The 15581-nt window shown below is 43.8% G+C and overlaps 1 protein-coding gene across 1 annotated transcript in view; it reads left to right on the top strand.

Moving 5' to 3' along the window:
• Nucleotides 1-13122, top strand: part of LOC112229644 (transcription factor HIVEP3-like) — a 42225-nt gene extending 29103 nt beyond the window's left edge. Inside the window, exons 4-9 of the mRNA XM_024395586.2 lie at nt 7725-7900; nt 8784-8876; nt 8971-9603; nt 9932-10032; nt 10833-11328; nt 13106-13122. Of these exons, the coding sequence (XP_024251354.2) occupies nt 7725-7900; nt 8784-8876; nt 8971-9603; nt 9932-10032; nt 10833-11328; nt 13106-13122 (1516 nt within the window). The remainder of the gene's footprint in view (nt 1-7724; nt 7901-8783; nt 8877-8970; nt 9604-9931; nt 10033-10832; nt 11329-13105) is intronic.
• The last annotated feature ends 2459 nt before the right edge of the window (nt 13123-15581 follow it).

The following is a 15581-nucleotide window of genomic DNA, read 5'->3' as shown; positions in this document are numbered from 1 at the left end:
TGGGGATTGATTGAATGAATGAGAACTTACACATGAACGAAGATGCACAAAAAATCATGTATCTACAGTTGAAGTCAGAAATTTACATACACTTAGGTTGGAGTCATTAAAACTTGTTTTTCAACCACTCCACAAATTTCTTGTCAACAAAATATAGTTTTTACTTGTCGGTTAGGACATCTACTTTGTGCATGACACAATTACATTTTACAACAATTGTTTACAGACAGATTATTTCACTTATAATTCACTGTATCACAATTCCAGTGGGTCAGAAGTTTACATACACTAAGTTGACTGTGCCTTTAAACAGCTTGGAAAATTCCAGAAAATTATGTCATGGCTTTAGAAGCTTCTGATAGGCTAATTGACATAATTTGAGTCAATTGTGGATGTATTTCAAGGCCTACCTTCAAATGCAGTGCCTCTTTGCTTGACATCATGGGACAATCAAAGAAATCAGCCAAAAAATTGTCTGGTTCATCCTTGGGAGCAATTTCCAAACGCCTGAAGGTACCACATTCATCTGTACAAACAATAGTACGCAAGTATAAACACCATGGGACCACGTAGCCGTCATACCACTCAAGAAGGAGATGTGTTCTGTCTCCTAGAAATGAACGTACTTTGGTGCGAAAAGTGCAAATCAATCCCAGGAACAACAGCAAAGGACCATGAGAAGATGCTGGAGGAAACAGTTACAAAGTATCTGTCTTATATCAACATAACCTGAAAGGCCACTCAGCAAGGAAGAAGCCACTGCTCCAAAACCGCCATAAAAAAGCCAGACTATGGTTTGCAACTGCACATGGGGACAAAGATCGTACTTTTTGGAGAAACGTCCTCTGGTCTGATGAAACAAAAAATCACGAGGGAGGAAAATTATTAAGTGTACATACTGAAGCAACATCTCAAGACATCAGTTAAAGACACCAAGTTAAAGCTTGGTCTCAAATGGGTCTTCCAAATGGACAGTGACCCCAAGCATGCTTCCAAAGTTGTGGCAAAATGGCTTAAGGACAACAAAGTCAAGGTATTGGAGTGGCCAACACAAAGCCCTGACCTCAATCCTATAGAAAATTTGTGGGCAGAACTGAAAAAGCGTGTGCGAGCAAGGAGGCTTACAAACCTGACTCAGTTACACCAGCTCTGTCAGGGGGAATGGGCCAATATTCATCAAAATTATTGTGGAAGCTTGTGGAAGGCTACCCAAAATGTTTGACCCAAGACAATTTAAAGGCAATGCTACCAAATACTAATTGAGTGTATGTACACTTCTGACCCACTGGGAATGTGATGAAAGAATTAAAAGCTGAAATAAATAATTGTCTCTACTATTATTCTGACATTTCACATTCTTAAAATGAAGTGGTGATCCTAACTGGCCTAAGACAGGGAATTTTTACTAGGATTAAATGTCAGGAATTGTGAAAAACTGAGTTTAAATGTATTAGGCCAAGGTGTATGTACACTTCTGACTTCAACTGTATTTGTAGAGAACATAAGAGGGATACTATTTTCAGAGAGAGAGGAAGGTATATACCTAGATGAAGAAAGTGTTGTTTGATACTAATAATGGGACTTATGCAGGGTGTGTCAGATAAGACAAAGAGCTGCGAGAGATTGAGAGCACCGTGAATAGTCTATGTTCATTTACGCTAATCCACACAGCTAGATTGAATCACACTGGGGTTATAAATCAGACATAACTGAAATTTCTGAGAACACTTGGTCTCCTCTATCTTATCTGTGATTGTGCCACTGAGGTGCCATCTGTGCGTTCCTCTGCATCTTTCCGAGTACCCTTGGGAACCTGTTGTTTTTTTCATGACTCCTTCTTCTCATCAGTCACAACCCAGCTAGCACATAACATTCCGAGAACCATATGTTTCTCAGAGTTTGGTCAGAGCGTGGTTGTCCTATGGCCGTGATTATCCCACAACTTTCTGGGAATGGAGCAGGACAGTTGCTTGGCTTTGGAACATTCTCAGCACATTTAAGGAATTTGAGCCCCCAAAAATCTACATTTTCTTGGTATTTCATTAATTTAACAGAACATTTCCTAAACGTTCAAACATGTTTACTTTTTATTTCAATTTTGGAAATGTTCTAGGAACATTCTCCTACATTCTCCTCCTACTAGAAACGTCATCTCACTGTCAACTGCGTTTATTTTCAGCAAATTTAACGTGTAAATATTTGAATGAAGATAAGATTCAACAACTGAGACATAAACTGAACAAGTTCCACAGACATGTGACTAACAGAAATGGAATAATGTGTCCCTGAACAAGGGGTGGGGGTCAAAATCAAAAGTAACAGTCAGTATCTGGTGTGGTTGCAGCTGCATTAAGTACTACAGTGCATCTCCTCCTCACGGACTGCACCAGATTTGCCAGTTCTTGCTGTGAGATGTTACCCCACTCTTCCACCAAGGCACCTGCAAGTTCCCGGACATTTCTGGGGGAATGGCCCTAGCCCTCACCCTCCGATCCAACAGCTCCCAGACGTGCTCAATGGATTGAGATCTAGGCTCTTCGCTGGCCATGGCAGAACACTGACATTCCTGTCTTGCAGGAAATCACGCACAGAACGAGCAGTATGGCTGGTGGCATTGTAATGCTGGAGGGTCATGTCAGGATGAGCCTGCAGGAAGGGTACCACATAAGAAAGGAGGATGTCTTCCCTGTAATGCACAGCGTTGCGATTGTCTGCAATGACAACAAGCTCAGTCCTGTGACACACGTGCCAGACCATGACGGACCCTCCACCTCTAAATCGATCCCGCTCCAGAGTACAGGCCTCGGTTTAATGCTCATTCCTTCGACGATAAACTCGAATCCGACCATCACCCCTGGTGAGACAAAAACCGCCACTCGTCAGTGAAGAGCACTTGTTACCAGTCCTGTATGATCCAGCAACGGTGGATTTGTAGGCAACGTTGTTGCCGGTGATGTCTGGTGAGGACCTGCCTTAAAACAGGCCTACAAGCCCTCAGTCCAGCCTCAATCAGCCTATTGCGGACAGTCTGAGCACTGATGGAGGGATTGTGCGTTGCTGGTGTAACTCGGACAGTTGTTATTGCCATCCTGTACCTGTCCCGCAGGAGTAATGTTCGGATGTACCAATCCTGTGCAGGTGTTGTTACACGTGGTCTGCCACTGCTAGGACGATCAGCTGTCCATCTTGTCTCCCTGTAGCGTTGTCTTAGGCATCTCACTGTACGAACATTGCAATTTATTGCCCTGGCCACATCTGCAGTTCTCATGCCTCCTTGCAGCATGCCTAAGCTATGTTCACGCAGATGAGCAGGGACCGTGGTCATCTTTCTTTTGGTGTTTTTCAGAGTCGGTAGAAAGGCCTTTTTAGTGTCCTAAGTTTTCAGAACTGTGACCTTAATTGCCTACCGTCTGTAAGCTGTTAGTGTCTTAACGACCGTTCCACAGGTGCATGTTCATTGATTGTTTATGGTTCATTGAACAAGCATGGGAAACAGTGTTTAAACCCTTTACAATGAAGATCTGTAAAGTTATTTGGATTTTTACTAATTATCTTTGAAAGAAAGGGATGTTTCTTTTTTTGCTGAGTTTAGTTCAGAGAAGTTAACTAACAACACTCTTCTGTGGGAATTTCAGTACTTCAGCGTAACGTCTCTTGCAGGTTTCCTCATGGTTATATTTAAAGTGATGTTCTCAAATTGTTCCGAGAACGTTAAGGCTTTAGTAACGTTCATAGAACGTTCTAAGAATGTTATTTAAAAACATACATTCCGTCTCAGAACCAGATTCTCATAGGCGGCACAAGGGCACGTGACCCGCCAGCACTGTCCTTTTTAGTTTTTGTTTCAGATGAATTAAAAACCCCTAGAGTCTATTGATGCACCTGTGCCTCACACAGTGATGTCATTTTGAATATAAACAGTATTGCAGAGGCTACAGTTTTATCCCCTCTTTCCGTTGATATAAAGTTTGTGCCTATTCCATAATAGGGGGCTTGTAAAAGCTGTGTTTTTCTACACTTGAGAGGATCCGGAATAGAAAATTGTCACAATCGCCTGTAGAACCTCAAATCGTTTGAGCTACAAACTAATACGATGAAAGATGAGACAACACGAACATGACACGGTCATTTGTTTTTCTCTACGGCATCCACAAGCTTTACGGCAGTCGTCTGAACTCTTTAACGCAGACGTCCTAATTTCTAAGAGGTTTAACCACAAAACCGATTGTCCAGAACAAACCATTTGACCTAACTAATATACCTACAGCGGTTCTAAAATTCCAAATCAAATAGCTAAATGATACAGTTTATGACCATCCTAAAACAATTCCATATGTTAGCTATTGTGATCTAAGTGCTTAGACCTACAGGGGTTTTTAATGACTAAACTTCATTTTAAGCCCACGTTTTATCAAATAATTATATCAGTGGTATTTTTTCTCCGTAATAAAGCCACCTAGCAATTTTATGAAGTTGGCTTTAGCTAGCTAGCTAGATAGGTTCCCAATCTCCCAACCTCATAAATAGCTACCAAGCCATTACAGGCAATCAATCAAGTTAGAGTAGCTTGTCTAGCTATTTTACACCTCAGCTCCACTATAAGCATTGCTTTGCCATCGGCGTCGTGTTAATTTTGACATTCTACCTCCTACACAGAGTGAGTTGTCTCGAGAGCTGAGAGGAACAGAGGGGAAGAGTGTCTTTATTCTATTTCCACCTACTGTCCCATATTCATTGATTATGCATAAAAACAGTGCTTTCAGAAAGCATTCACACCCCTTGACTTTTCCCACATTTTGTTTGTTGTGTTAAATTGATCCGAAACCCCATAATGTCAAAATTGAATTGTTTTTCAAAATGTTTACAAATGAACTGAAAATGAAAAGCTGAAATGTCTTGAGTCAATAAGTATTCAACCCTTTGGCCTAAATAAGTTCAGGAGTAAACATGTGCTCACATAATAAGTTGCACGGGCTCTGTATGCAATAATAATGTTTAACATGATTTTGTAATGACTACCTCATCTCTGTACACCACACATACAATTAACTGTATGGTCCCTCTGTCGAACATTGCATTTCAAACACAGATTCAACCACAAAGAGCAGGGAGGTTTTCCAATGCATCGCAAAGAAGGGCACCTATTGGTAGATGTGTTAAAAAAACAGTCATTAAATATCCCTCTGAGCATGGTGAAGTTATTAATTACACTTTGGATGGTGTAATAATACACCCAGTCACATCAAAGATACAGGCATCCTTCCTAACTCAGTTGCCGGAGAGGAAGGAAACCAATGGTTTCTTTAAAGATGCCAATGGTGACTTTAAAACAGTTAGTTTAATGTCTGTGATAGAAGAAAACTGAGGATGGATCAACACAATTGTAGTTACTCCACAATTTTATACAATTGATATGCTACTATATATCAGTGTGGCAGTTGTACTGAACTCACAAGGCATAAAAGTTCCTTAAGAATCACTAGAAAACTTAAGTAACATTCAGAGAATGTTCTTAACATGTTATTTAGAAATTCATACATTCCATTCTCAGCATCAGCATCATCAAAACTATCTCTATCCTCTATCTTGTTAAGTGTGTTCAGGTGTGTTGGCCACGCCCACTAATTTGCTAAACCTGATCTTAATGAGTGCTTGTTTCCTTTGTAATGGGGTCCGTTTGAATAGACTAAAATGAACAGATATGTTTCCGTAAAAAAATATGGCATGCTAGCTCCATCCTGGTGGCGCAGTAGACTCTTTCCATGGTTGGAACAAATATGATTATGGGTTCCAATCTCACTGATGCTGTGTCACAATAAAACCTGTATGTGTTTGCATGATTAATGCCTAAAGAAATTAATTTCCGTGTGTCCTGTCTGTGCTTGGAGTTCAATGAAGTTAACTAGCAGTGTGTGTTATTCAATCTTATTGTAACATTCAGTGAAAGGATGTTATTCAAAAACCTCCAAATAACCTATAATTTCCGTTATCAGAGTGTTAATGAAAAACTTCAAAGAACCAGAGTAAAATGTTCTCAGAAGAGGTGAAATTTCTAAAATCGTTCAGTTTTACCGGTCCATGTAACTTCGTTCCCACAACCAATGTGAAACCAAAAACATACGTTCCCACAACTTCCAAGAAAACCAATGTGCTAGCTGGGAATGACTCATCTCTCTTCCCGGCTGCGCTGTGTGGAGCTCTGAGCCCACCAACTCCATCTGTTGGGGCCGGTGTGTGTGAGGGATGATAAAACAAAGCAGTGAAAGACAGAGGAAGTCAAACAATGAACTTTCCGTATGGCTACATTACGGGGGAGTGAGGGCTGAGTGAGGGAGGATTTAGTGTAGGCTGTCTCGCTGAAGATAAAGCTAGGGGCAGGATCTATGAATGGGTGTCAGAGTAAACTATGAATTGCGAGTGGGTTGGTGGCCCTCAATGTGCTTACATGCTGTATATCAGTTCGACGTGGGATTTTTTGTCAGTGGGCACGTACACACTCATGCATCAACACACAAACACACACTCACACACATTTGAAATACTTTATTTTAATCCACATTAAATCATAAAGGATTCAAACATTTCAAAGGTTGTTGATACAAGGACACTTAATAAGGAAACAAAAAGCTCATTCACCGCCACACAGCTACGCTGCCCATAACATCTGAAACAGAGCAGTACCTAGACAGTGGTTTTGCTCTACTCTTAGGCAGGCCTGCAATCTGAAGGCCACAAACCGTAAGCCTATGTACACTGCCCATGCTGCCAAATATCAATGCCACCCAGGCTGTCCAAGCCTAAGGAGCTTTTCAGAAAAGGCATGCTCCATGTAACTATCAAACACACACACACACACACACACACACACACACACACACACACACACACACACACACACACACACACACACACACACACACACACACACACACACACACACACACACACACACACACACACACACGTTAAGCATGTTAGCTATCATTGTAATTACCATTCCTATTAATAGAAAGGTGTTTTATTTTCTGTTTATTTGGAGCAGCTGGTCTGAGCCCAGGGTTTCCCTCCCTCTCTGGTCTGTTTTTATTGGCTGGCTGTTCCAAACCATGTGTTTTTATTGGCTGGCTATTCCAAACCCCGGCTGATGTCGCAGGCTCTCTGTGTTTGGACTGGGGTTGGGTGATGGTGGTGTGAGAGGGTGGTGATGGGTGTTAGAGTGCCACTGCAGTGCCCCCACTTCAGCTTCACACAGAGGGGCTTTTATAACCCCAAACCAGAACACATTCCAGGCCAGAAGCGCACACACACACACACACACACACACACACACACACACACACACACACACACACACACACACACACACACACACACAGACGGGTGGACCCCCTATCCAGCCAAAATGATACAGTGATAAATAGAAACATTATAGCAGCGTGCAGGTGCTATATACAGTATAAAGAACCAATGCTTATTACAGACATATGGCCCGTGGTTTCATCAGGGGTGGAAATTAACTCACCACTAAAAATTGGACCCGGGATTCAGATCAAAAGATCACAACTTTTGGAACTCTGTTCACTCAGGTTCCTCTCCATTCCTAGATGTTATTGAAAGAGCACTAGCATCAAGCCACAAGGTTTACGGTGGTAGCATTACCTATACATAATAAAATGACACGACACTGCATATATTCAAAGTATCTCTCTCTCTTGTCCCTTTAGCTACAGGTCTAGTGAGGAGTACGTGTACGTGCGGGGTCGAGGCAGAGGCAGATATGTGTGTGAGGAGTGTGGCATCCGCTGTAAGAAGCCTAGTATGCTGCATAAACATATCCGCCTGCACACTGACTCACGACCCTACGTCTGCAAGCATTGCAACTTTGCCTTCAAAACCAAAGGTGAGCTATGGATAGACAGGACTGCTGCCTTGTGGTTACAGATAATTACAGGACTGCTGCCTTGTTGTGGTTACAGATAGACACAGGACCGCTGCCTTGTTGTGGTTACAGATAGACACAGGACTGCTGCCTTGTTGTGGTTACAGATAGACACAGGACTGCTGCCTTGTTGTGGTTACAGATAGACACAGGACTGCTGCCTTGTTGTGGTTACAGATAGACACAGGACCGCTGCCTTGTTGTGGTTACAGATAGACACAGGACTGCTGCCTTGTTGTGGTTACAGGACCGCTGCCTTGTTGTGGTTACAGATAGACACAGGACTGCTGCCTTGTTGTGGTTACAGATAGACAGGACAGGACTGCTGCCTTGTTGTGTTACAGATAATGCTGCCTTGTTGTGGTTACAGATAGACTGCTGCCTTGTTGTGGTTACAGATAGACACAGGACTGCTGCCTTGTTGTGGTTACAGATAGACACAGGACTGCTGCCTTGTTGTGGTTACAGATAGACAGGAGGACTGCTGCCCTGTTGTGGTTACAGATAGACACAGGACTGCTGCCCTGTTGTGGTTACAGATAGTCACAGGACTGCTGCCTTGTGGTTACTGATAGTCACAGGATTGCTGTCTTGTGGTTACAGATAGTCACAGGACTGCTGCCTTGTTGTGGTTACTGATAGTCACAGGACTGCAACTTTCTAGTGGATATAGATAGGTGGATAGGTACTGGAATTGCTGCCTTATTGGAATCAGGTCTCACTTATAAAATAGATTTTTAAGGAAAGGGTACTGCTGACCTGCTTGGAGTTGACATCTCTGTTCATCCAGTGTGTTGTTAGTGATGTCTCGGGATGGTAATGTGATGGTTCTCTGTTGTTCCAGGGAACCTGACTAAACACATGAAGTCCAAGGCCCATGGGAAGAAATGCCATGACGGGCCAATGACTGGCTCTTCCCTGGAAGAGGCTGAGGAAGGTAGGATGATGTTATGTTGCTGTGTCTACCTCTTACTGTATCCAATAATACTTTGCTGTGTTGTGTTGCCTCATACTCCCCCCCTTCCTCTCAGGAGGCAGTGAAGACTGCTTAGTCTGGCCAGAAACAGGACAGGGCGAGCACCAACACTCTGACGTCAGCGAAACTGAAGAAGACGACGATGACAACGAGTATGATGATGAAGATGATGATGGTGAAGAGGAGTCCTGGTCCCATGAAGACCCTTCCTCCACAAGCCACCTGAAGCCACCCAAACCCCCAAACCAGAACAGAACCACACCAGACCGGGACAGGACCAGACCATCTGGGTCAAGCCAGCCCAGCCAGCCTCAGAGGCTGAATCCCCAGGAGCCAAGCCTCTGTTACCTTGCTGGTTCCCCCAGCAAGAAGAGAGCTCTGTTCTCCCGGAGGAGGCACCTGGACTGCGCTGGTCACCGCTCCCCACGCCACTGTCCATCACCAACCCTATCTCCATCTCCATCTCATCGCCTGTCCTCATCTCCAGCCCCAGCCCTATCTCCATCTCCATCTCCATCTCATCGCCTGTCCTCATCTCCAGCGCCAGCCCTATCTCCATCTCCATCATCGCCTGTCCTCATCTCCAGCCCCAGCCCTATCTCCATCTCCATCTCATCGCCTGTCCTCATCTCCAGCCCCAGCCCTATCTCCATCTCCATCTCATTGCCTGTCCTCATCTCCAGCCCCAGCCCTATCTCCATCTCCATCTCATCGCCTGTCCTCATCTCCATCTCAACACCTGTCCTCATCTCCATCTCATCGCCTGTCCTCATCTCCATCTCACCGCCTGTCCTCATCTCCAGCCCCAGCCCTATCTCCATCTCATCACCTGTCTCCTGCTCACTCCCTATCCCCTAGAGTGGACCTGTCTCCTCTTCGCTGCCCTTCCCCTAGGCATAACCTTTCTGCTGTCTCCTGCCACCCCTCTCATCCACCACTCTCATCTCTGCCCCCTAGTCATAAACTGTCCCCTGCCCCCTGTCACCCCTCCCCACCCTCCTCTCTGTCTCTGCTAGGTTGTCATGTCTCCCCCTCCTTAGAGAGACATCCGTCCTCCCTAAGAGGCCTCTCACCTATCAGGCCCAAGTCCCCCAGTAGTGGCTCCTCTGCCCCTCAGGTAACCATCCCTGCTCAACACAGAACCTGTCTGCCCAGAGACCCATCTTCAAATCCCCACAGGGACAGACCTGCTACAGCTACAAGCTCCAAGGCACGGCTGGTGAGTATTTCACAGTCTCTCTCTGTCAACCCTAGAACACAACACAGACACACTTTGTCTCCAACCTTGTTGATATTTGTTCAAGGTAGCTGTGGAAGACTGTTTGGCTCGCTTGAATTTTTGTTGTATAATTGAATTTAATGGATATAACGTGGGGACGGACTGGTTTGATAACCACAGTGCTGCTCACTCACCTGCAATGTGATCTGTCTCTGTTTGTTTAGTCGGTTCGGTTCAGAGATGAAAATAAACCCTTTTCTGTACACAAAGCAGTTCCTGTGAGGGCTAAACAGCCACATTCAAGTAAAATAAACATCCAAAACAAATACAGATATGCAGGCGGGTACATTCAGGGTTATTTTAAAGTCACACCTTTCTAGGAAAAGGAAAAAGGGTTGTTTTATTTGATTCAAACCAAACCAACAACACAAAACCTAAAAATAATGCGAGAGATCCCAAATAGACACAAACAATTTGTTCTGGGCAGTCGGTGATAAAACGAGACACACACCTATCATTAGATGTCTTAGACTGTAACCACAGAGACTGTGTCATCAGCCTCTAAATTTGTGTCAATTTCTCAGTCAGCTCAACATACATAACCATGGTATGTTTCTTCATAAGTCGTGTTGCCGTTGTGGTTTGGTTGTGTTGTGGTTCAAACATTTACACCCTTCCTTCCCCTCATCCCCACCCAGATGCAGAGCTACTCTGTTCAGGAGGATGACGAGCTGCGTCCCCCTCTCCTGTCCCCCAGGACTAGACCATCCCGAGGGGGCCAAGGGGGTGTCCTCAGCCACCTGCCTCTCCACTCCCAGCAGCTAGCCAGGACCGCCAACCTGCTGATCCCCATTGGGGGGATCCACATGGTACAGCCCAGGACCAGTCCACTCTACAGCTTGGTGACTAGCCCTGTGGCAGCAAAGGACACTCCTACTCCGGCAAGGATGGACCAGTCCATGACAGCCCAGAACACCCCTACCCCTTCAGAGATGGACCGGTCCAGGATCAGGAGAGCTGGACTGGACGAAGTGCCACTTAGTTGGCCTTCATCATTGAAGGACCATCAGAACAGTCTGAAAGAGGCTGCTAGGCCTAGCACTAGCATGCACACCAGTTACCAGGGCAACAGGGTAGGAGAGGGAGAGGCCGGGGCCAAGTGCAGACAGTCAACACCTCTCCCAGACAAGGCAGGTATGGCCCATGTACACGTGTGCACCATGAGACCAGAGAATCATGGGAGTTTGAGTCGAAGGGAAGAGACTAAACTACTGTTCACTGGGACAGAGGTAGCAGGCAGCTCACACACTACAGGCACCCGGACAAGCACTTTGTCCAAGGGAACCACACCCACAGAAAGAGATACAGATACACACTTTAGAGAAGGAAGTGTTTTTCCAGTGACTACCCAAGGCCAAAAGGCGCTGCCTTCTTTCCAGACTAAACTCTGATAGGAAGGAGCACCTTTAGGGAACAGTGTAACAGACTTGTCTTGGGGACATCTGATATGGCAACGTATTTCCTACATAGGGGATACGGTGCCATTTCAGAGACAGCCATGATCGCAGAGCTAGAAACAATTCTGGTTTTGAGACTGAAGAAGACAAAAGGAATCCAAGAAGAGCACTCGGGAGTGTGATTATGTAATTATATGAATAATATATAGATATGTTGAATATGCAGTATATGTTTTGTAATCTTTTTTTACTCCCTTCGTTTGGTTAATGGCATTGCTGTTAATGTATTATTGATGTGCTCTTATGCAATTCGGTACTATCCTCTGTGAGATCTGGAATGAAATGTAGATAAAGATTTTATTTAGTCAATCTATTCCCCCGTCGACCCCTTTGATAACTCTATAATACATTATACTGCTCTTGCTGTTTTTATACTGTACGATGTACAGGTGTAAGGTCTTCATTTGACATATATTGTCACAGCAAAATGATCCTGCAGCAACAGGATTTGAACGTTTAGACTATAATGTTGCTTGATCGGTGGGTGGGCTGGTCAGAAGGAGGCTACATGAAAAGTACAATACTGTTACTATAACCGTTTGTTAGTGTGGGGTTACAGTGAATTTATGTCAATCAAAAAAGCTCATCTGCATTTCCTGCGGTGCAGGGAAAGTCTCGGCAACAAAAGTGTGGTCAAATGAAGATCCTACTCCTGTACAACCAAATATAGAAAGGTACTAGACATCTCACCCTGACCAGTATTTTGAAGTGCAATTTCTGTCAAGATTGTGGCTTGGAATGTTATTCTTAATGGCTGTGATTTTTTTGTTGATTTAAAAGCTGGAATCCTTGATGGTGAAACCACCACGTCCGTGTGCGATATTACAACAACAAAGGAGTTACTGCAAACAACCAACACTGTTGTTTTTCCCTCGAACATCATTGCACGTGCGATAGAACAGCAGAATTTACAACGGTGGGCCGACGCTCCTCACCTCCGCTTCATCAACAAAACTAAAACAACGGCCAAGGGGCAGACAGTGGCACCGTTTTCCATACTGTGGATTCCATATTTAAAGATGGTTCATTTTTTTATATGCTGCCTGGCTGTTTTGAAGAATCAGGGTTAGAATAATATCTTATTTTCTACTATCTCGTTGAGAGTAAATCTTGGAATAGGAACACGCGTTCGGGGTAGAAAAGCTAACTCCACTCATTGAATATTCATACAAATATATCTTGTTTTGATCATCTGCTGTACATGATGCAGTCTATATTTATTGCCATAAACACAGTAATAACAGGTCGTTTTTATAAAGGAAGCAGTTTCCATATTTGTCGTTTTCATGTGTCTTTTACCATTAAAATGAGTTTTTACAGATTTATAATGAAATGGTGTCCCTGTGTATGTTTTCTTTCGATCTACACATTTGGTTCTGTTTAATTCAATGCAGCATCATTCAACAGTGCTACAGTATATCTTGTATTTTATGTCGCCCTCTTGTGGCTGCTAGTGTTGGTCCCTCACTAGTCTCGTACATTTTTACTTTTGAGCTTTTCAGCAGATGCTCTGATCCAGAACGACTTACAGTTAGTGCATTCATCTTAACATAGCTAGGTGAGACGCACACATATCTCAGTCAGAGTGTATGGAGCAATTCAAACCCTTTAGAATTGTCATTCATATCTGCCACCCTCCAAATGTTGTCACCCACTGAGTATTCTATTGCTCTATCCCAAACAGACCCCTGTAGCCTTTACCTATTCGTTAGCTATAGGACGTGAGACCTAACCAATATGGTAATAGTGCCACCTTATATGACAGGCAAAGTGGAACATTCGCCATATTGCTTGGCCCTATCCATTTCTCTCAGGGGCTATGGTGTGGACTTGGGATAGTGGCTCAACTACAATTATCCCCTACCCCCTTGTGGAGATCTGAGAGGATTAAATAGATATAACATAGTAACAGCACCACCGGCCAGGTGGAATTGTTGCCATATTGCTGACACCAATCTACTTCTCTCAGATCTACAGTATTGTATAGGGTGCATAGGGGTTATTTATATGGGTTGATTTGGTATGGTGCATCTACAGTATGCTCTGGAGTAGCTGCAGCGGTTCAGGCTGTTTCTTTGTCTCACTATGAGGACAATGTCTTTGTCAGCCACTAGATGTCCCTAGCATCAAGCCACTGGAGACCGATGCTCAGGACTGCGGTTTGCTGGAAACAATGACATCATCTATTTAAGAAATTGGCCATCCGTCCCTACTGTATTTTCACCCAGAAATTGACATAAAGCATAATTATAAATTTCCAATTATTTCAGCCATGGTTGCATTTGAATCTATATTTTCCCAACGTAATATATTATTGGTAATTGCAGTAGTGTAACATTCTGATGAGAACATGTTGAAATGAAATAATGGAATATCTCGGCTACCAGATATAACATGGAAGATTCAAGTGCTCGTTCTTGGCCATGATATTCATTACGTCAATGAGTATGTTGAGTGAGGCGTTGGCCCTGCTCCAACATCCATACCAGCATTCCACCTGTAAAGTAATATATTGGGCACACATTCTATTTAAGTTTGCTTCTGGACATTGGAATATAATCTTTTGATGAAGTTTCGTGAATAGCAGTGAACCTGGTTGTACCAATACAGTCATCTGGCTGGCTAGAGATAGAAGTTAGTTACACATTCCCATATAATGTAAATGTAAAGTGTTGGTCCCAAGTTTTATGAGCTGAAATAAAATATGAAAGAAAATGTCCATACACACACAAAGCTTATTTCTATCAGATTTCTTGCCCAAATTTGTTTACATCCCTGTTAGTGAGCATATCTCCTTTATCAAGATAATCCCTCCACCTGACAGGTGTGGCATATCAAGACAGCATGATCATGACACAGGTGCACCTTGTGCTGGTGTAACAGTATAGCTTCCGTCCCTCTCCTCGCCCCGAACCAGGGACCCTCTGCACACATCAACAACTGCCTCCCACGAAGCATCGTTACCCATCGCTCCACAAAAGCCATCCAAGGGAAACAACTACTTCAAGGTCTCAGAGCGAGTGATGTCACCGATTGAAACACTATTAGCTTGCACACCGCTAACTAGCTAGCCTTTTCACACCGGTGTCATAACCGACGTCAGTGGGCAAATGTTAACCTTCGATGGACACAGGCATGCTAGAGAAGTGTGCTATTCACGGATTAATCCCGGTTTCAACTGTACAGGGCAAATGGCAGACGTGTGCATGTTGTCGTTTGGGTGAGCGTTGTGAACAGAGTGTCCCATGGTGGCGGTGGGGTTATGGTATTGGCAGGCATTAGCTACAGACAACAAACACAATTGCATTTTATCGATTGCAATTTGAATGCACAGAGATACCGTTATGAGATTCTGAGGCCCATTGTCGTCCATTCGTCTGCCGCCATCACCTCATGTTTCAGCATTATAATGTACGGACCCATGTCGCAAGGATCTGTACACAAGTTATGGAAAAGCTGAAAATGTCCCAGTTCTTCAGTGGACTGCATACTCACCTGACATGTTACCCGTTGAGCATGTTTGGGATGCTCTTGATCAACTTGTATGACAGCGTGTTCCAGTTCCCGCGAATATCCCGGAACTTCACACCTCCATTTAAGAGGGGTGGGACAACATTCCACAGGCCACAATCAACAGCCTGATCAACACTATGCGAAGGAGATGTGTCACGCTGCATGAGGCAAATGGTAGTCACACCAAATATTGACTGTTTTTCTGATCCATGCCCCTACCTTTTTTTAAGGTATCTGTGACCAACAGATGCATATCTGTATTCCCAGTCATGTGAATATAGATCAGGGCCTAGTCAATTTCTTTCAATTGACTGATTTACTTATTTGAACTGTAACTCAGTAAAATCTTTGAAATTGTCACATGTTTCATTTATTATTTTGTTCAGTGTATTTACAGTGCCTTTGGAGTGATAAGGA

Source organism: Oncorhynchus tshawytscha, linkage group LG31 (genome assembly GCF_018296145.1).
Source record: "Oncorhynchus tshawytscha isolate Ot180627B linkage group LG31, Otsh_v2.0, whole genome shotgun sequence".
NCBI lineage: Eukaryota > Metazoa > Chordata > Actinopteri > Salmoniformes > Salmonidae > Oncorhynchus > Oncorhynchus tshawytscha.
This window is presented reverse-complemented; position numbering and strand designations above follow the sequence as displayed.